The sequence below is a fragment of the Capra hircus genome, chromosome 9, assembly GCF_001704415.2.
Source record: "Capra hircus breed San Clemente chromosome 9, ASM170441v1, whole genome shotgun sequence".
Taxonomy (NCBI): Eukaryota; Metazoa; Chordata; class Mammalia; order Artiodactyla; family Bovidae; genus Capra; species Capra hircus.
The window spans coordinates 54,829,356-54,845,273 of NC_030816.1; the positions used below are offsets into that span (position 1 = coordinate 54,829,356).

Below are 15,918 nucleotides of genomic sequence, written 5' to 3' on the forward strand. Positions count from 1 at the left end.
GTTATGCAGTGCTTACAGCTCCCTGTCCTATGGAAAGTGCTTTCACTGGTATAGTCAATCTTTTTGACAATCCTTCTCTCGGCTTTGTTATCTGACCAGTCGCTTTATGATTAATACACTTTAATTGTTAAAATATCTGGTGAGTCTGATCCTGCATAGCTAGTATAAGCTGCCATCTCTCCCTCAGGTGCTTATATATTTTGTGCTTATCTTTTTCATGATGCAGTTAAGTTCTCTAATGGCAGGTGGGGGTTTAGTCACTAAGTCATGTCCAACTCTTGCGACCTCCCATGGACTGTAGGCTGCCCGGCTCCTCTGTCTATGGGATTCTTCAGGTAAGAATACTGGAGTGGGTTGCCATTTCCTTCTCCAGGGGGTCTTCCTGACCCAGGAATTGAACTCAGGTCTCCTGCCTTTCAGGCAGATTCTTTACCCACTGAGCTAGGAGGGAAGCCATTGCTAAAAAAATAATGTTCCTCCCCAAAATTAATATGTTAAACACTTATTATCTATAATATACAAATATTATATAAGCAAATATTGCATAATTATATATCTTTTAAATGTATTTTAATTTATTATCATTTTATTTCCCACTTGGAATGTAAGTTGCTTGAGTATGGCAATCATATGTAACATATTTGTAACATCAGGCACTGTGATCAGTATGGAATACTGAGATGCTTTTTGATGATAACTCTGTATGCACCTCTATTGCTACTGTCCTGACCTCCATCTTTCATTTCACAGCCAAGTTTTTTGAAAAACTTGGAGACAGCTCTGCTTTATCTCACTTCCTGTAGTCTAGAGTTCCACTCCCAGCTTGCTCCCAAAACTGTTTTGACAAGGTAATCAATGGCAAGCTGGTCACTAAATCCAGTGGAAGCTTTATTTTACTTGAACTTCCTACTGCAATTGCCACTTTTGACACTATATTCCTTCTTAACACACTCTCCTCTCTCTGCCTGTATCTTAATTCTCAGACATTTCATTCCACCACAGAGCTTTTCTGCACAGGTTTTCTTTTGTTGTTGTTTAGTCTTTAAGTCATGTCCCACTCTGAGACCCCATGGACTGTAGCCTGCCAGGTTCCTCTGTCCGTGCAATTTCCCAGGCAAGAATATTTGGAGTGGGTTGCCATTTCCTTCTCCAGAGGATCTACCCAACCCAGGAATCGAACCTGCTTCTCCTACTTTGGCAGGCACGGTCTTTACCTCTAAGCCACCAGGGAAGCTGTGTTTTCTTTAACCTTGAACTAAACCTCAGCTCATCAAAGTCTACAGTAAGCCTTCTGTGATATTCCAGGCGTGATGGGATTCCTCTTATAATTGTGTTATACCACTGTGCTTTTTCTTCAGTTCGTGATTATAAATTTATTTTCATGATCATTAAACAAATAACTCTCTACCCCACCAGCTCCAAAAGGTTTAAGTTGCCAACATTTTTTCATTTCTACTATTATATTTAAAAGAGAGAGAGAGAGATAACGTATAACAAATCATACTTATTTGGAACTTTCAAAACTGACACCTGAAATATTTAAGGAGAAATTTCACATAGCACTGACTTATTTTTCCCCAGGGTCAGTTGACTGTCTCCATCCTTGGGCACTGTCTGTCCTAGCAGCTTGTCCTAGCACTTCACTGACCCTTGGATATACAGAACCAGTAGTATCTGAAGATGACCCTTGAGAATATCATGTAAATGATTAGATCTGAAATTTAATTTCAGCAGGAAACTGTAAGTCTGCAAATGCACAGGAGGATGGCAAATAAGCAATGTTGTCTATTTAGTAGTTAGATTTGCTCCATTAGATTCTTGTTATAACATAAAGAAGGCAGAAAATGAAAGACACTAGTAATATCCAACCAAGAAAATTATGTGCAGGTTTCAAGAGGCACAGTAAGAACTGCTTGAGCTAAAGCAAGAAAGTAACAGCTGCATTGTTGAGAATAAATGAATGTGTGTCTAATGGTAATGCGTGCTGCCTGGATATAAATATTCTAAAAAAAAAACACACACACACAAAACAACCACAAAGAAAATAGAAGAAAAATAAAAGGAAAAAACACCTAGTTGAGTGAACTTGAATGTAAAAAGATAATCAAAGGAAAGAGAAATACTTGCAAAGTAGTGTATAAGGCATCATTTACAAAGGAACACTGGAAAAAATGTAGAACAGAGGTAAGAGAATGTAAAAATAAGAAAGTCTAATGTAGAAAATGAAAGGAAGATTGTACATATTAGGGTAAATGAGAAGACATTTGTCAGATACTCAGGAACAAGATAATAGTGAGTAAGGAGGAAGCTGACTAAGGGATGAGGATGATAATTTAATAAAACGCAAGAAAAGCCAAACGGAATCAGACAGATAGCTCCTATCATGTGGTAGTTAGCATTCATCTGTCACATTATCAATGGCCTGTCCTGGGTGAAACTGATTTTTGTGAATTTCACTTTTACAGTCTAGCACCACTACCCATAGATGGGAATATATTTGCCATTGGCTCCCTTTATGGAGTCTCTCCTGGGTGGGTTTTGACAAGGTGACTCTTCAACTTAATTACTAGGTAATGACACATGATTTTTAAAAGTATATCTACATAGTGTTCTGATATGGATTTTTCAAATATGTTAATTTACTAAAGCCTAAAGCTTCCCAGGTGGCACTAGTAGTAAAGAACACGCCAGCCAGTACAGGAGACGTAAGAGACACGGGTTCGATTCTTGGGTCGGGAAGATCCCCTGGAGTAGGAAATTGCAACTCACTCCAGTACTCTTGTCTAGAGAATCCCATGGACAGAGGAGCCTGGTGGGCTCCAGTCCGTGGGGTTGCAGAGTCGGACACAACTGAGTGACTAAACAGACACAAAGCTTATGCACTTAAAGTATTGCAAAAGCTGGAGCCATGTCACTCCTCCCACCCAGAATACTTAACTGCTTCATGTGTCTTCTCTGTCCTCCGGGATGTTAGCCAAACAGAAGTTAATGTTTGATACTGACAGAATTCACGGCTATGAGACAGAAAATGTATGTCTCATCCCCAGTTCGCTGCGTATGTGTGAGTTCAGATAAGTCACTTAACCTCACCCCACTCCAGTACTCTTGCCTGTAAAATCCCATGGACAGAGGAGCCTGGTAGGCTGCAGTCCATGGGGTCGCTAAGAGTCGGACACAACAGAGCGACTTCACTTTCACTTTTCACTTTCATGCATTGGAGAAGGAAATGGCAACGCACTCCAGTGTTCTTGCCTAGAGAATCCCAGGGACGGGGGAACCTGGTGGGCTGCCGTCTATGGGGTCGCACAGAGTCGGACATGACTGAAGCGACTTAGCAGCAGCAACCTTCCTCCTCACCAGTGTGAAAATAGGGATCATGCCCTCTAGTGGGAGGCTTCCCAGGCAGCACTAATGGTAAAGAACCTGCCTGCCAATGCAGGAGACATAAGAGATGTGAATTCGATCCCTGGGTCAGGAAGATCCCCTGAAGGAGGGCATGGCAACCCACTCCACTATTCTTGCCTAGAGAATCCTATGGACAGAGGAGCCTGGTGGGCTGTAGTCCGTAGGGTCTCACAGAGTCAGATATGACTAAAGCGACCTAGCACGTACGCCCTCTGCTGCTGCTGCTGCTAAGTCGCTTCAGTCGTGTCCGACTCTGTGTGACCCCATAGACGGTAGCCACCAGGCTCCCCCATCCCTGGAATTCTCCAGGCAAAAACACTGGAATGGGTTGCCATTTCAAGGCAGGAAGAGTAAACGACATGCAAGAGAGTACTGTCAGCTCTTCTGAATATGCGTATCAACATGGGGTACAGCTGAACCTGGCTGTGGAACCCACTTCTTAGATGCCATAAGTCAGTGCCTTTTGGTGCCAGGAATCTCAAATCCCCTCCTCTCCTGGAATACAGCCAAGAGGGAAGCCTGTCTTCTTCCTTATAAGTACTGTGCTGGCCATAAAGATTTCTGCCCACCTCCAAGCTTTACCTTCACTAGCATGGAATTTGGTGTGCAGTCACCTAATTTCAGTAGTTTTGAATTACCAGCAGGCCAGTGACTAGAATGTAGTGTCGTTGTGACCACAGGCTCTCAGGCTTGGCCCTCCTCCTAAGTACTCAGCAGTAGCTCTTCAGCAGCAGCATCCTATGAGGCTCTGAAAAATGTCCAGAAAAAAGCACCCAGCCATCCATATTCACGGGCAAGCACGAGACCAGGCATATGGCCAGTTTGAATGGTATCGGGAAGGCATATGGAAAGATTTTTTTTTTCCTCCAACAGGCTTTAGAACTTCCAAGGGATCGTTTGTTTGATTATCATTACATCAGTCAATCACCCAACTTTGACCCCCTACAATTTGCCAGGCACTGTGCCTGGCTCTCAGAGGAATAAAAGGAAATAAAACATAGCCCTTATCTCCAAGGATTGAAATTCAACAGATATGACAAAATAACTCACAAAATAATTACCCATAGCAGTCATGGATAGTGGTAATGATGGCTGTTTTTGAAAATCTAAGAAAGGAGAGTATGGGTCAAAATCACAAAGATGTCTTCACAGGGAAGATGAGGTTGGAACAGAATCATGTTGGGGTCTGGATTTATTTTGAGATGGGAATTAGGGAGCAATTGTATGAACAGTGCTTTTTCTGGGAATGTTCATAGAAAAGTAGGCAATACGAATGGCAATAATATTGGTAAGATTGGTTAGGAAATCACTGCTTAGTCATATATTTGACAGCATTCATTTATATTTGCTATCAGTGAGGCATCATACTAGAAGCCTGATATCAAGCAATGAACAAACAGACCAAGTTTTTGTCCTCTTAAAGCTTACCCTTTAGAGAGGAAGCCAATGCATAGAGATGTCAATGCATAAACAGTAATTCTAAAATGCATGGTGCTATGAAGGCAATATTCTTCTGTAGGAAGTTGAGGAACCTAACCTAGGTGCCCTGGGGATGACCACAACAAGAAGAGATAATTATTAAACTGAAAGCTGATGGATGACAAGGATCCAGCCACTAAAAGTGTTGAGCAGAAGTTCATTCCAAGTAAAGACAGTAGAATACAAGAAGGCCAGGAGAAGGCAAGAGTATGGCGTATTACACATAAGAGGAAGCCAGTGAAGCTGATTGCATGGTCTTAGTAATAACGTTTTTGACTGACTTCTGATCATGGGTTATGTAGAATTCTTGACATCTTAATATTGGAGTGTTCATGTAATTGGTAATTAGTTTGTCAGCGGTGATTCTTACATATTTCTATAAATTAATTTGATAAGAAGTCAAGGCAATGAATACTGTCTTGATCATCCAAAATTTTAAAAAGAGTGTTATCAGTATACATTTATTTTCAAAAAATTAGATGCTTTGCACATAGAAGAGTTGGAAAACTTGATGGTATCAATATTTATGGGAATTTGGGTAATATAAATAAGATATTGATGAAGCAAAAAATTAGTTTTAGTTCAAATTATAATGTACACTTTCCGTGTAATAAGAGAGATGAGTGCTAGTAATATATTCATTCTTAAGATACTGAAAAATGATCATAATGTAGATCAATCTGTTATTATAATAGTGTTCAGTGATCTGTGAAAATAGTAGTGACATTACAGAATACAGTAAAATCCAGACTAGGCAAACATCTAAAGCAATTTAGATGGCCAACATCTTAAGCAGCTGACCTCAGGAATGCAAAAGCAACATTTTAAAAATTGTGTGAGTGTACCTTTGTGTGGTGTGTATGTGTAAAGAGTTTCTTGACTCAACCTCAGATCTAAAAGTTAAAATAATGTCAATATTAATGTTTTGGAAGAATTAATCCAGAGCATTCTAATATATTAACACCCTCCAAATCATTCTGTATATATACTAAAGCTATTAATACAAAGAGGAATTTTTAAAACTTTCATTGGATTCTTACCCTTTCATTCTTTTATTTGTGATGATAATACTTGGAAGTTAAGAAATTAGATGACAAGAGTTGGACTTTATAGTCTACCTTTTATTTAAAATGTTGAAAACTTTCATGAATTAAACCTCTTACTGCCCTGGGAAATCATAAAATGCACTCTAATTCCTGCAGCGCCTCCTGCCACGTTCTATGCTGGCCAGACATTTAGTTCTATTTTAAGTCCTATTTAAAATCCATTTATGTATAAAACAATTTAGATTCTCTGGGCATGTCTAAAATGCAAGCACTCTGGTACAAGATTGTGGAGTATTAATACCCTGCCAATTTGGGTCTTATTCAAATTATATTGAATTAGTTTGTGATTCTTTGATTTATTATCTATAGTTAGATTATCCCTATTTTTTTTAAATAGGAAGTCACACTTATTAGCATATGCATACACATAGAAAAATGAAGTGTAAAACTATGACAAGGTGCTCTAAATCTTGTAACATCTGAAACTTTTAATGTTATACTTGCCCTTTTTATTTGACTCCATATGGTTTATCTTAACCATGAAGACATTAAATGGATTCCATTGTGTCAAATGGTATTTTCAGTGGGGATAAGGGTGGAACTGTAGGAGGACATTCTTTGTAGGGTTCTGTTTTATTTTGTTGACAGTAATATGTGGTCCTGTGATTGCCAGAATCTCTTTTGGTGATGTCATGTGGGAAAGTTGGCATTTATTCGTCTCTAGCATTTCACTAGGTCTTTAGAGTGTTATAAAACGAGCATTCACTACTTAGTAGTTAAGCATTCCCTCTCTTTGTGTAATTAATGTATTGATCAGAACCAAATCTATAGGATCAAGCTTATTGAGACAGACTATCTGTGCCTCTTTCAAGAGATCATTGCTACGCTCCACACTTTTCAGTAAATAAAATATGGACAAAACTGCAACATGTGGAGACTGAAGCATCCATTAAAGACTTTTGGCAATAGTACCTTAAATATATTTCAAAAATAATTCCGCTTTATTACTTCTTCTGTGCCATTGCATGTAACGAGGATTTTAAAAAGACCAAATACAGCTTTCTGATTCCCATTTAATGGAAGAAGTAATAAAGTTTAATTGTATACTTGAGCACGGGGCGTCATTTCCAGTACATCTGATCAATAATTCATCGATTGCCTTTGGCTCAAAGTAATATTTGAAAGAAAATGCAGCCAGTGGGAGCTTATCTAGCTGTAGCTTCATCATCTCTATTAATTATGCTTTTCCCGAATTTGATCATTAGGCTACCAAAGTGACAGCAGATGGCGAGCAAACTGGACAGGATGCTGAGAGGACCAACATGAGAGCAGACTCCTTAGGAGAACTCATTAAGGACCTGGCCCAGGATGCAGGAGGTATTAGAAGAGTCATAATTTAATCATTGTTTCTCCCAGTAGGAAAATAGAAAGAGAAGGATCGATGAAGACTGGAATTTCTCTAGTAAGAGCTGGCCTTCGTAAATTTGCAGGTCGGGTTTTTTAAAAGTGTTTTAATCAACATATTCTAGGGCATTATCAGTTGAGAATCTATGGCTTTCAGTGTTCAGTGTGTAACAACAGTCAGTGAATTACAAATTATGAGTGCAAACCAGCAATATATTAAATGCATTCCTTTGGAAACGCTCTGATTCTCAAGAAATATTGTGATCAAATATGATTAAATCAGTTAATGGGTAACTTCTCCTCTGCTATGGTGTTGTTTTTGTATTTAAAACTATTTCAAAGATTCTTGATTTAAAAAAAAATTAATCATTCTGCTCAGTACTTTACAGCAGTACTTTAATTTCTCAAAATGACTTTTAAATACTTGGTTCTGGTTTTTAATGAACATCTGTTGCTTGGGATTTGGACGTACTGCCTTACCAGAAGCTGTACTGCATTTAGTCCACAATTCTCTAGGAGTTAGCTGTTGGCATCCACCAGTCTGATTTGAGAATCAAAGTGGAAGCCATTCTGGGGCAAAAACCCAAATTAAGAAACTCAAAGAAAAGAGATATTACAAAAAAAAAAAAAAAAAGCCCTCAAAAAAAACCAAAACAACAGTTCTTAAATATCTATTAATACATGGTAAACATCCATACATGTTGAGAAAAATAGGAAAAAATGCTTTTTTTCTGTAAGAAATAAAACTATGTAATTCCTCCACAATGTTATACATTTTCGACGTTTTGCTTTCTAATATAGCCAAATAAATCAGGACATGAGAACCTTCAAGGCTTTCAAGATCCTGACAAGTCATTCTTAGGAATCACAGGCTAAGAAGAGGCAGGCACTTCCAGTGATCGCCCACAGCAAGAAACTGCAGAGTTTTAATCTGAGGCTCCATCTCAGGACAAACATGTCAGGATCTGGGACAGAAATTACTCCTACCAAAACGAGTTAACTCGTTAAGGTGCTTTCTCCTCAGCTAGATGAAGTTGTTGTGGTTTCCTTGATTTCATTTTTCCATTAACGTTCTTTTTATTTGCATGTGTCCCCCACCCCCACCCCCCGTCAAAAAAAAACAAGAAAAAAAATCCCATTGCAGACAGAGCGGGTTCACTCTATCTGAATACCCGAAGGTGTTAGTACTCTAGGAGCTTTCCTTTTGCTTCCATCGTATCTCAAACATTAAGCAGCCTATTCTGGTATCTCATCTTCATTGTTTCAATTAAACGCTGCTACGTAAGAATAAATCCTAATAATACATGTTTTCGATAGACTCCAGTATCAGCACTGCCTACCTGTCTAGGCTGCGCCCTCTATTTCCCAGTTTGTGCATACCACAGATACACCAGCAGGGGGCAGAGTGGAGACAATATATAACCCTGGCTTGGATCACCATCCAATTTATCAAAGAAAAGGGTTATGTATCATGGAAGATGTCTCCCACTCCCTAAATTTGTCTATCAGTCAGGTGATCTTATTGTGTCTGTCCAAATGGGACACCTTTTCCTAGTTCCTGTAACATACCATGTGGATGGCTGTGATCCTGTACCTGAGGACAGTGTGACCGTTTCTTCTTCCAGCACAAAAATGATAATCACAGCTCTATATAAAACAGAATCCAGCTGTTAAAATTTCATGAAAATTCAAATTTGTGTATGTCAGAGTTAAGCTAAGTCATTTCTGTTATATATATGTATATTTCTGTTTTGTATATATATATATATAAAACAGGCTTGGACATTTAGGGGATTTAAAAAAGAAGAAAACTCAATAAAAGCTTTAAGTGTGTTATATACAACATACCTATACCTTTTTTTCCCTCTAGAAACCATAATAACAGTAGATAATCATCAGTATTTTTAGTTTTTATTAGTGGTAATAAATTGCTGTGGGAAAAGTGAATACTTCAGCCTGGCATTTGTCTATTTCAGTTTTCTTTTCGATAGATGAAATACTTTACTCATCCTATATTCCATTACAAGTCTATATAGAAATCGACTTCTATTAATCTAAGGCATTCTTATCTCACTACAATTTTATAAAGTCTACTTTGTGCTGACTTCTGACTCAATCAATAAAATGAATAAACTACATTTTATTCCACGCACTATTAGAATTAATGAGCGAAGGTATATAAAACCAGTAGCATATGTTCTGACATATAATAGGACTTAAGAAATGCTGGACAGCTTTCTTTCCTGTTCCTCAGGTCATAATAGTATTAGCCATTCATGATAAATCCACCTGTTACAGGTTATTTTTCTCAGGTTCAGCATGAAAAATAGGTTTGTTTCTCCTGAGGAACTAACTTATTTGGCTTGTATGTTACAGATACTGTATGCCTCTTAAATACTCCTTTTGATCCTGATGATTGGCTACTAAGATGCTTAACACCAGCTTTAGGATCCACTGCACTGGACATTACAGCTTGCCTTTCTGTCTAGTCACTCTTTGCCTGAAATGCATTAACATTTATATCTTTGCCCTATCTCCTTTTATCTTTATCTTGTTTTAAAGATATTTTAACCTAAATTCCCTTTGTAATAAGGTAGAAAAGATAATGAAATTAAAAGATGTGTTTATATTGCAAGTATTTTTAATACCGTTGGAAATATACTGAAGTGATAGTGAATATCTTGGAATAATAGACACTACATAACACATTTATCTTAAACATAAAAGCACTCGTGAAATTTCCAAATTCCATATATAGGAGTAATGGAGCAATGAGACATCTATAAAACTAATACTTGCTTTCTTAATATAGCATCATTTTGCTAAAGCAGTATTTGTGTGCCCTAATGATTTCTTCTGGTTGCTTGCACATTGCTTTAATTTAAAAGAAATTATATAATCCATATGTTCCTTTTCTCCATCATTCTTTTTGCACCACATTCTTCTCTGGAGAAATTTAACTTTGAGATTACAAGAGAAATCATGTGACTGCATCTCCCATTCTGTGCTTCCTTGATAACACCTAGGATCAGGACCTAAATTCAATCAAATTTCCAAAAACATCTTTAAGCAAAACTCATTTATATGTTCATTTAATAATGAAAAAAAATACAGCCTTATCAGATTTAGAAAGGGGGAATTATCCATTTCACTTAAGGAAATAATGTGAATGCAAAGGATGTCAGTGGTTACTTACATGCTACAAGTGATTAAAATCAATTGTACATATAGGTGTGCACTCAGACCATATGATGGGGCTGTATTATTGGTAGAGTGACGTCTACTACCATCTTTCCTGTAATCTAAAAATAGGAACCTTCTTACATTTAATCACCCAACATTTTGGCATGACTCCCACATAGTCTGTTGGACCAAGGTGCATTCTAATCAGCAGTCCGTGGGCGCCATGATTCCTTAAAAATTACATGTCCACAGTGATGTCTTACTAATCACAGTGGTAGAATCTTGAGAAGGTTCTTTGTCATACATCAAGGGATGACTATGAAGCAGACAGCCAGAAAGAGGCACCCTCCTTAACTTCTAGGAGTAGCTGTAATTTCTACCACAGGGCTAAGACTGGCCATATTTGTTCTTTAAAACACCTGATTCAGATAGTTCTATAGATTTTAAACTATGACTATCAGAAGTAACAGGTTGATTGCAGCAACTTTTCAACCAAAGACATTTATCATTGAAAAAGAATTAGAAAGTTGCGTTTTGGAAAGGGTAGAAGTAGAAACTGAAACTCAGTTTCTTCCACTAACCCAAGATACTCAAACTCTAGGTGCATCAAAAATTCCTGGAGCGCTTATTAAAACACAAATTGTTGGACCACACCCTAGAATTTTTGACCCAATAGATCAGTGATGGGACCTGAGAATCTGCATTCTAATGATCCCAGGTGATGGGTCTGATGTTGTTCATTTGAGGACCACATTTCAGAACCACAGCACTAACCGACCATGTCACACTCCTGCCGCTGGTCTGCTTGGCCTAACTTTGTGCACTTGTTTCAGAAGGTCAGTTCATACCATCTTTGAACAACTCTGACCAGTGTTAATCAGAAAAGTTTCTCCAAGACTAGAAAAGAGATTTGAAAATTCTTTAGATCTTAAAGAGGTCTTAGGATACAGTCTTGAATGATAGAAAATGGTCTCTTGGTCAGCCCATAGCCTTTATTCTGGGGATTGTCTTTGGGACTATTATAGGCATAAGGGCTCAGCAGACCAAAGAATTGGAAAAAAAAAAAAAAAAAAACAACCTGTCTTCAATTTGCTAAATTAATGCTCCATAGAACACACTTAGAACACACTTCAGGAAAAGTTGGTCTAAAACTAAGGTAGTACTGTGTACATGTTTCAATGCACCAATTTTTCAAACTTTTATTTGACAGAAAATTCTTTTTTCAAGTGAAATCTTGCCCAGAACATCAACCTATAAAAGAGATTTTTGGCAGAATAGACATTATTTGTAGAATACCTGAAGTGCCTGGAGAATCCTAAGATTCCAAACAGCACAGTTTGAAACCCCATTTAGTGCATAATAAACACAGTTTCACAGGATGGCTGTTATTGCTGAAAGGTATCTTTGAGCCCTAATGTATAATACCTGTCCCTAGGCTGGGGCTCCTTTCCTCATTCCTTTGCACGAATCAACACAGAACTGTGTGGAAGTACGAGGGCAGTTTCATTTTCAGAGATCTCATCACAGATAGTGTTTCTCTACTCAGGGGTTTAAAATTGCAACTGATTGTGCCTTATCAGCAATACAGACTTTGTATTTCCAGTTTCCAAGTATTAATGCTACATGTCTCATTTTTTAGTGTCTTACCTGAAGAGAGTTTGAGCCACTTAAAAAGTAGAAACACTGTGTTTTAATTACTGTGTCCCCCTAGAAGCAACATAATATGGAGAAATATGCCACATTTGCTTGTTTCTTATGGATTGGTGTAGCGACTGCCTCTCTTTCTCAGCAGGAACACCCGTGACAAACAGCGTTTCTCTTGGAGATGGTTGAGAAGAGCAGATGCTGGCTGCCACTTTGACATGCAGCATTTTGTTTGCTAATTTGCAAAATTTGTTTTACCCCCTGCAGCTGTAAATGAAAAAGCTGTAAAAATAAATGAAACTCTAGGAACTGAAGACAAGCCTTTTGAGAAAAATTTGCAAGAGCTTCAGAATGAGATTGATCAGATGATGACAGAACTGAGGAGGAAAAATCTAGACGCACAAAAGGAAGTTGCTGAAGATGAGTTGGTGTGAGTAGAAGCTCTAGTATTTTTTTCATTTGATACACTGAACTTTCCAAATTGTTGGTTTGAGTTTTCTAAAGTTTTCCATCTCACGTATCAGTAAGAGATACTTTTTATGCTCTTTATTTTTCATCTACTTAGTTATAATTTATCTTGCTCTAAAATGGATCAAAGGCGTGTTTATTCCTATATATAAATAGTCAAGTAAATTATCTTTTTTTTTGGTGCTGTCCCTTCTGCAATTGGGCTTTCCAGGTGGCATTAGTGGTAAAGAACCCGCCTGCCAATGCAGGAGACATAAAAAATGTAGGTTTGATCCCTATGCTGAAAAGGTCCACTGGAGAAGGGAATGGCAACACACTCCAGTATTTTACCTGGAGAGCCCATGAACATGTAGCCTGCTGGGCTACAGTAGCCCATAGGGTCACAGAATTAGACACCACTGCAGTGAATTAGTATGCACACTTCAATTAGGCTAGTGGGCTTGCTTTATTAATTTCCTGTATTAGGGGCTTTAAAATTGTTGATTTTGTTTTAATGAAAATATTTTTGGATAAATAAAGTTATGAATTTAGCAAGTCATCCTGTACATTTTGTCATCTTGGGAAATATTGAATAGAAGAACTTTCAAATAATACATACTAATACTATGAAATAAAGGTTGAGGATTTGAGGTTATGAATAATGATAGTGATTTTACTAATGCCAATGAGTGCCAATGGTTGTATACTCAATAAAAAGTACTTTTTTTTTTACATTTACAGTCAACTACAAAGTGATGGTGTTATTAATAATCAGATAAAATCTACTAAACTAGCAACATTAGCAACACCTGAAAACTTGTTAGAAAAGCAAATTATCCAACCCCATCCTAGACCTACTCAATTAGAAACTTTTGGGATGGGACCCAGCAATCTGTTTAACAAGTGCTTCAGGGGATTATCATGCCTGCTAGTTTGAGAACCACTGTTTTTCAAGTATTTAGCCTTTCTTAAAGGGCTCAAACAGTGTCACTTTAGAAAAACCATTAAGTTGACTCCAGGAAACTCCTAGAACTTAGTTCAAAGGAAAAGATAAGTAGATCAAAATTATACTAGCATGTCAACAGCATGGCTTTGTATTGTTTCTAACCAAACATGTCAATATTCACATCTTGTATTCAAAGTAACAGAAAAAATATCTCATGGTTAATCATATTTTATTTTTGGTATATAATATACATGATAAAACTGATTTCATCAGCCAGATTTTGAGAATAGCCTGAGTTCCTTTCCAAATGATAATGTTATGTTATTAATAAATGTATAATATGTGATTTTTTTGTGCTTTAATTTTAAATGTTCTTGCCACTTTTCAGCTATCGGTTTTCAACTTGATTGAGCACACAGTCTGCTTTAAATATTGTCATGTTTTTCCATACTTCTAATGTTAGTATCTCTTTGTAACACTGTTTAATACCAATCAACTCGGAGGCAGTGACAGGGGCTTATTGTCTCTTGTTGGGGTGGGGTGTTTATAGAGCTGCGGAAGGCCTTCTGAAGAAAGTGAAGAAGTTGTTTGGAGAGTCCCGGGGGAAAAACGAAGAGATGGAGAAGGATCTCCGGGAGAAATTGGCAAACTATAAAAGCAAGGTTGATGATGCTTGGGACCTACTGAGAGAAGCCACAGATAAAATCAGAGAAGCTAATCTCTTATCTGCAGAAAACCAGAAAAATATGACTGCTTTGGAGGTGAGTCCTAGAGTTCTTTCATCTGAATCTGGGAGCGTGGTGTAGTGGTTTGACTATGGCCAGGTAAGTCAAGTGGATGCAAGTTGATGCATGTTTATGAGATCAAGTTTGACAACTCTGAAAGAGGACTTCTAAGAAGCAGGACAGAGAATGATCCTTCCTTTGTTTTTTAAATTAATCATTACTGCCCATATAATCAAGTAAAATTTAGATAACTTAAACTATTTAAACATTTTAAGAACAGTGTGATACAGTGGAATGAGATCTTTGTTGGAAGTCAGAGGTCCTTGGTCTTAATGATAACTGTGCCACTAGCTAGAATACAAGCCTGAGCAAGTCAAAGTCCCAAAACACCAGTCTGTCAACCAGACAGTGAGTGCATTATACTAGAGTATATCTAGGGTTTCTTCAAATACTACTACCTTGATTTTACAATCTACCCAACGTAACCCATGAGCCATGGTTTAGACATGGGCTGCCATAAGTCACAACAGTGTCAAGAATTTTCTAATGGAAAGTGTAGTGAAAGTAAAAGTGTTAGTCACTCAGTTGTGTCTGACTCTTTGCAACCCCCATGGACTGTAGCCCACCAGGCTCCTCTGACCAAGGAATTCTCCAGGCAAGAATACTGGAGTGGGTAGCCATTCCTTTCTCCAGGGGATCTTCCTGACCCAGAGATCAAACCCAGGTCTCCTACATTGCAGGAACATTCTTTGTCATCTGAGCCACAAGGAAGTCTGAGCATAAAAGAGACAGCTAAGAGACCAGAACTTGGGAACATTTAGGTTCTCTTCTTCTTTGCAACACGGTCTACGAAAATGATGCTTGACAATCAGTTCAAGTCTGAGTTCTCTGCTCTCCTTTTCCTCAGCCAAGAGATAGTTCTTTCCTCGTGTCGATGTATGGCAAGAATCATCACAGTATTGTCCAATTAAAATAAACTAATTTAAAAAAAAGAAATGATGGGCAGTTTCCACCTTTTTTAGAGCACTAATGAAGCTGGAACTGAAACAGATCCTTCCAGTCGTTCCTTCCTCTCTCCCTCCCTCCCTTCTTTCCTCCCTTCCCTCTCTCTTCCCTTCCTTCCTTCGCTCATTGCTCTCTCTCTTTCTCTCTCATTTATTTCTTAATATTTAACACAAACTGATCACTTCCCAGGAGTGAATTCAGTACTTATGCTGGCACAAACCTCTCTGTGTGTGTGTGTGTGTGTGTGTGTGTGTGTGTGTGTGTGCGAAGTCACTTCAGTTGTGTCCTACTCTGTGTGATCCTGTGGACTGTAGCCTGCCAGGCTGCTCTGTCCATGAGATTCTCCAGGCAAGAATACTGGAGTGGGTTCCCATTTCCTATTCCAGGGGATCTTCCTGACCCAGGGATCATACCCACGTCTCATATGTCTCCTGTACTGGCAGGAGGGTTCTTTACCACTAGCACCATCTGGGAAGCACAGACCTGTACTTGGCATTTAAAAAAATAACTTCCTCACCAGAAACAAACTTACCATTGTTCTTATCAAAATATTTGACCCCAATAGATCTGAAGACAGCACAGACCTTTTTCTCTTCTAATATAAAATTTTACCTTCAGCTCTGAGTACTCTGTG

General features: G+C 38.1%; 1 protein-coding gene across 3 annotated transcripts in view; it reads left to right on the top strand.

Annotated features, from left to right (window-relative positions):
* Positions 1 to 15,918, top strand: part of LAMA2 (laminin subunit alpha 2) — a 677,281-nt gene that overhangs the window by 523,232 nt on the left and 138,131 nt on the right. For all 3 annotated transcript variants that reach the window (XM_005684731.3, XM_005684732.3, XM_018053196.1), the window contains exons 35-37: positions 7,196 to 7,307; positions 12,429 to 12,591; positions 14,105 to 14,315. In XM_005684731.3, coding sequence (XP_005684788.2) covers positions 7,196 to 7,307; positions 12,429 to 12,591; positions 14,105 to 14,315 — 486 coding nt within the window. The remainder of the gene's footprint in view (positions 1 to 7,195; positions 7,308 to 12,428; positions 12,592 to 14,104; positions 14,316 to 15,918) is intronic.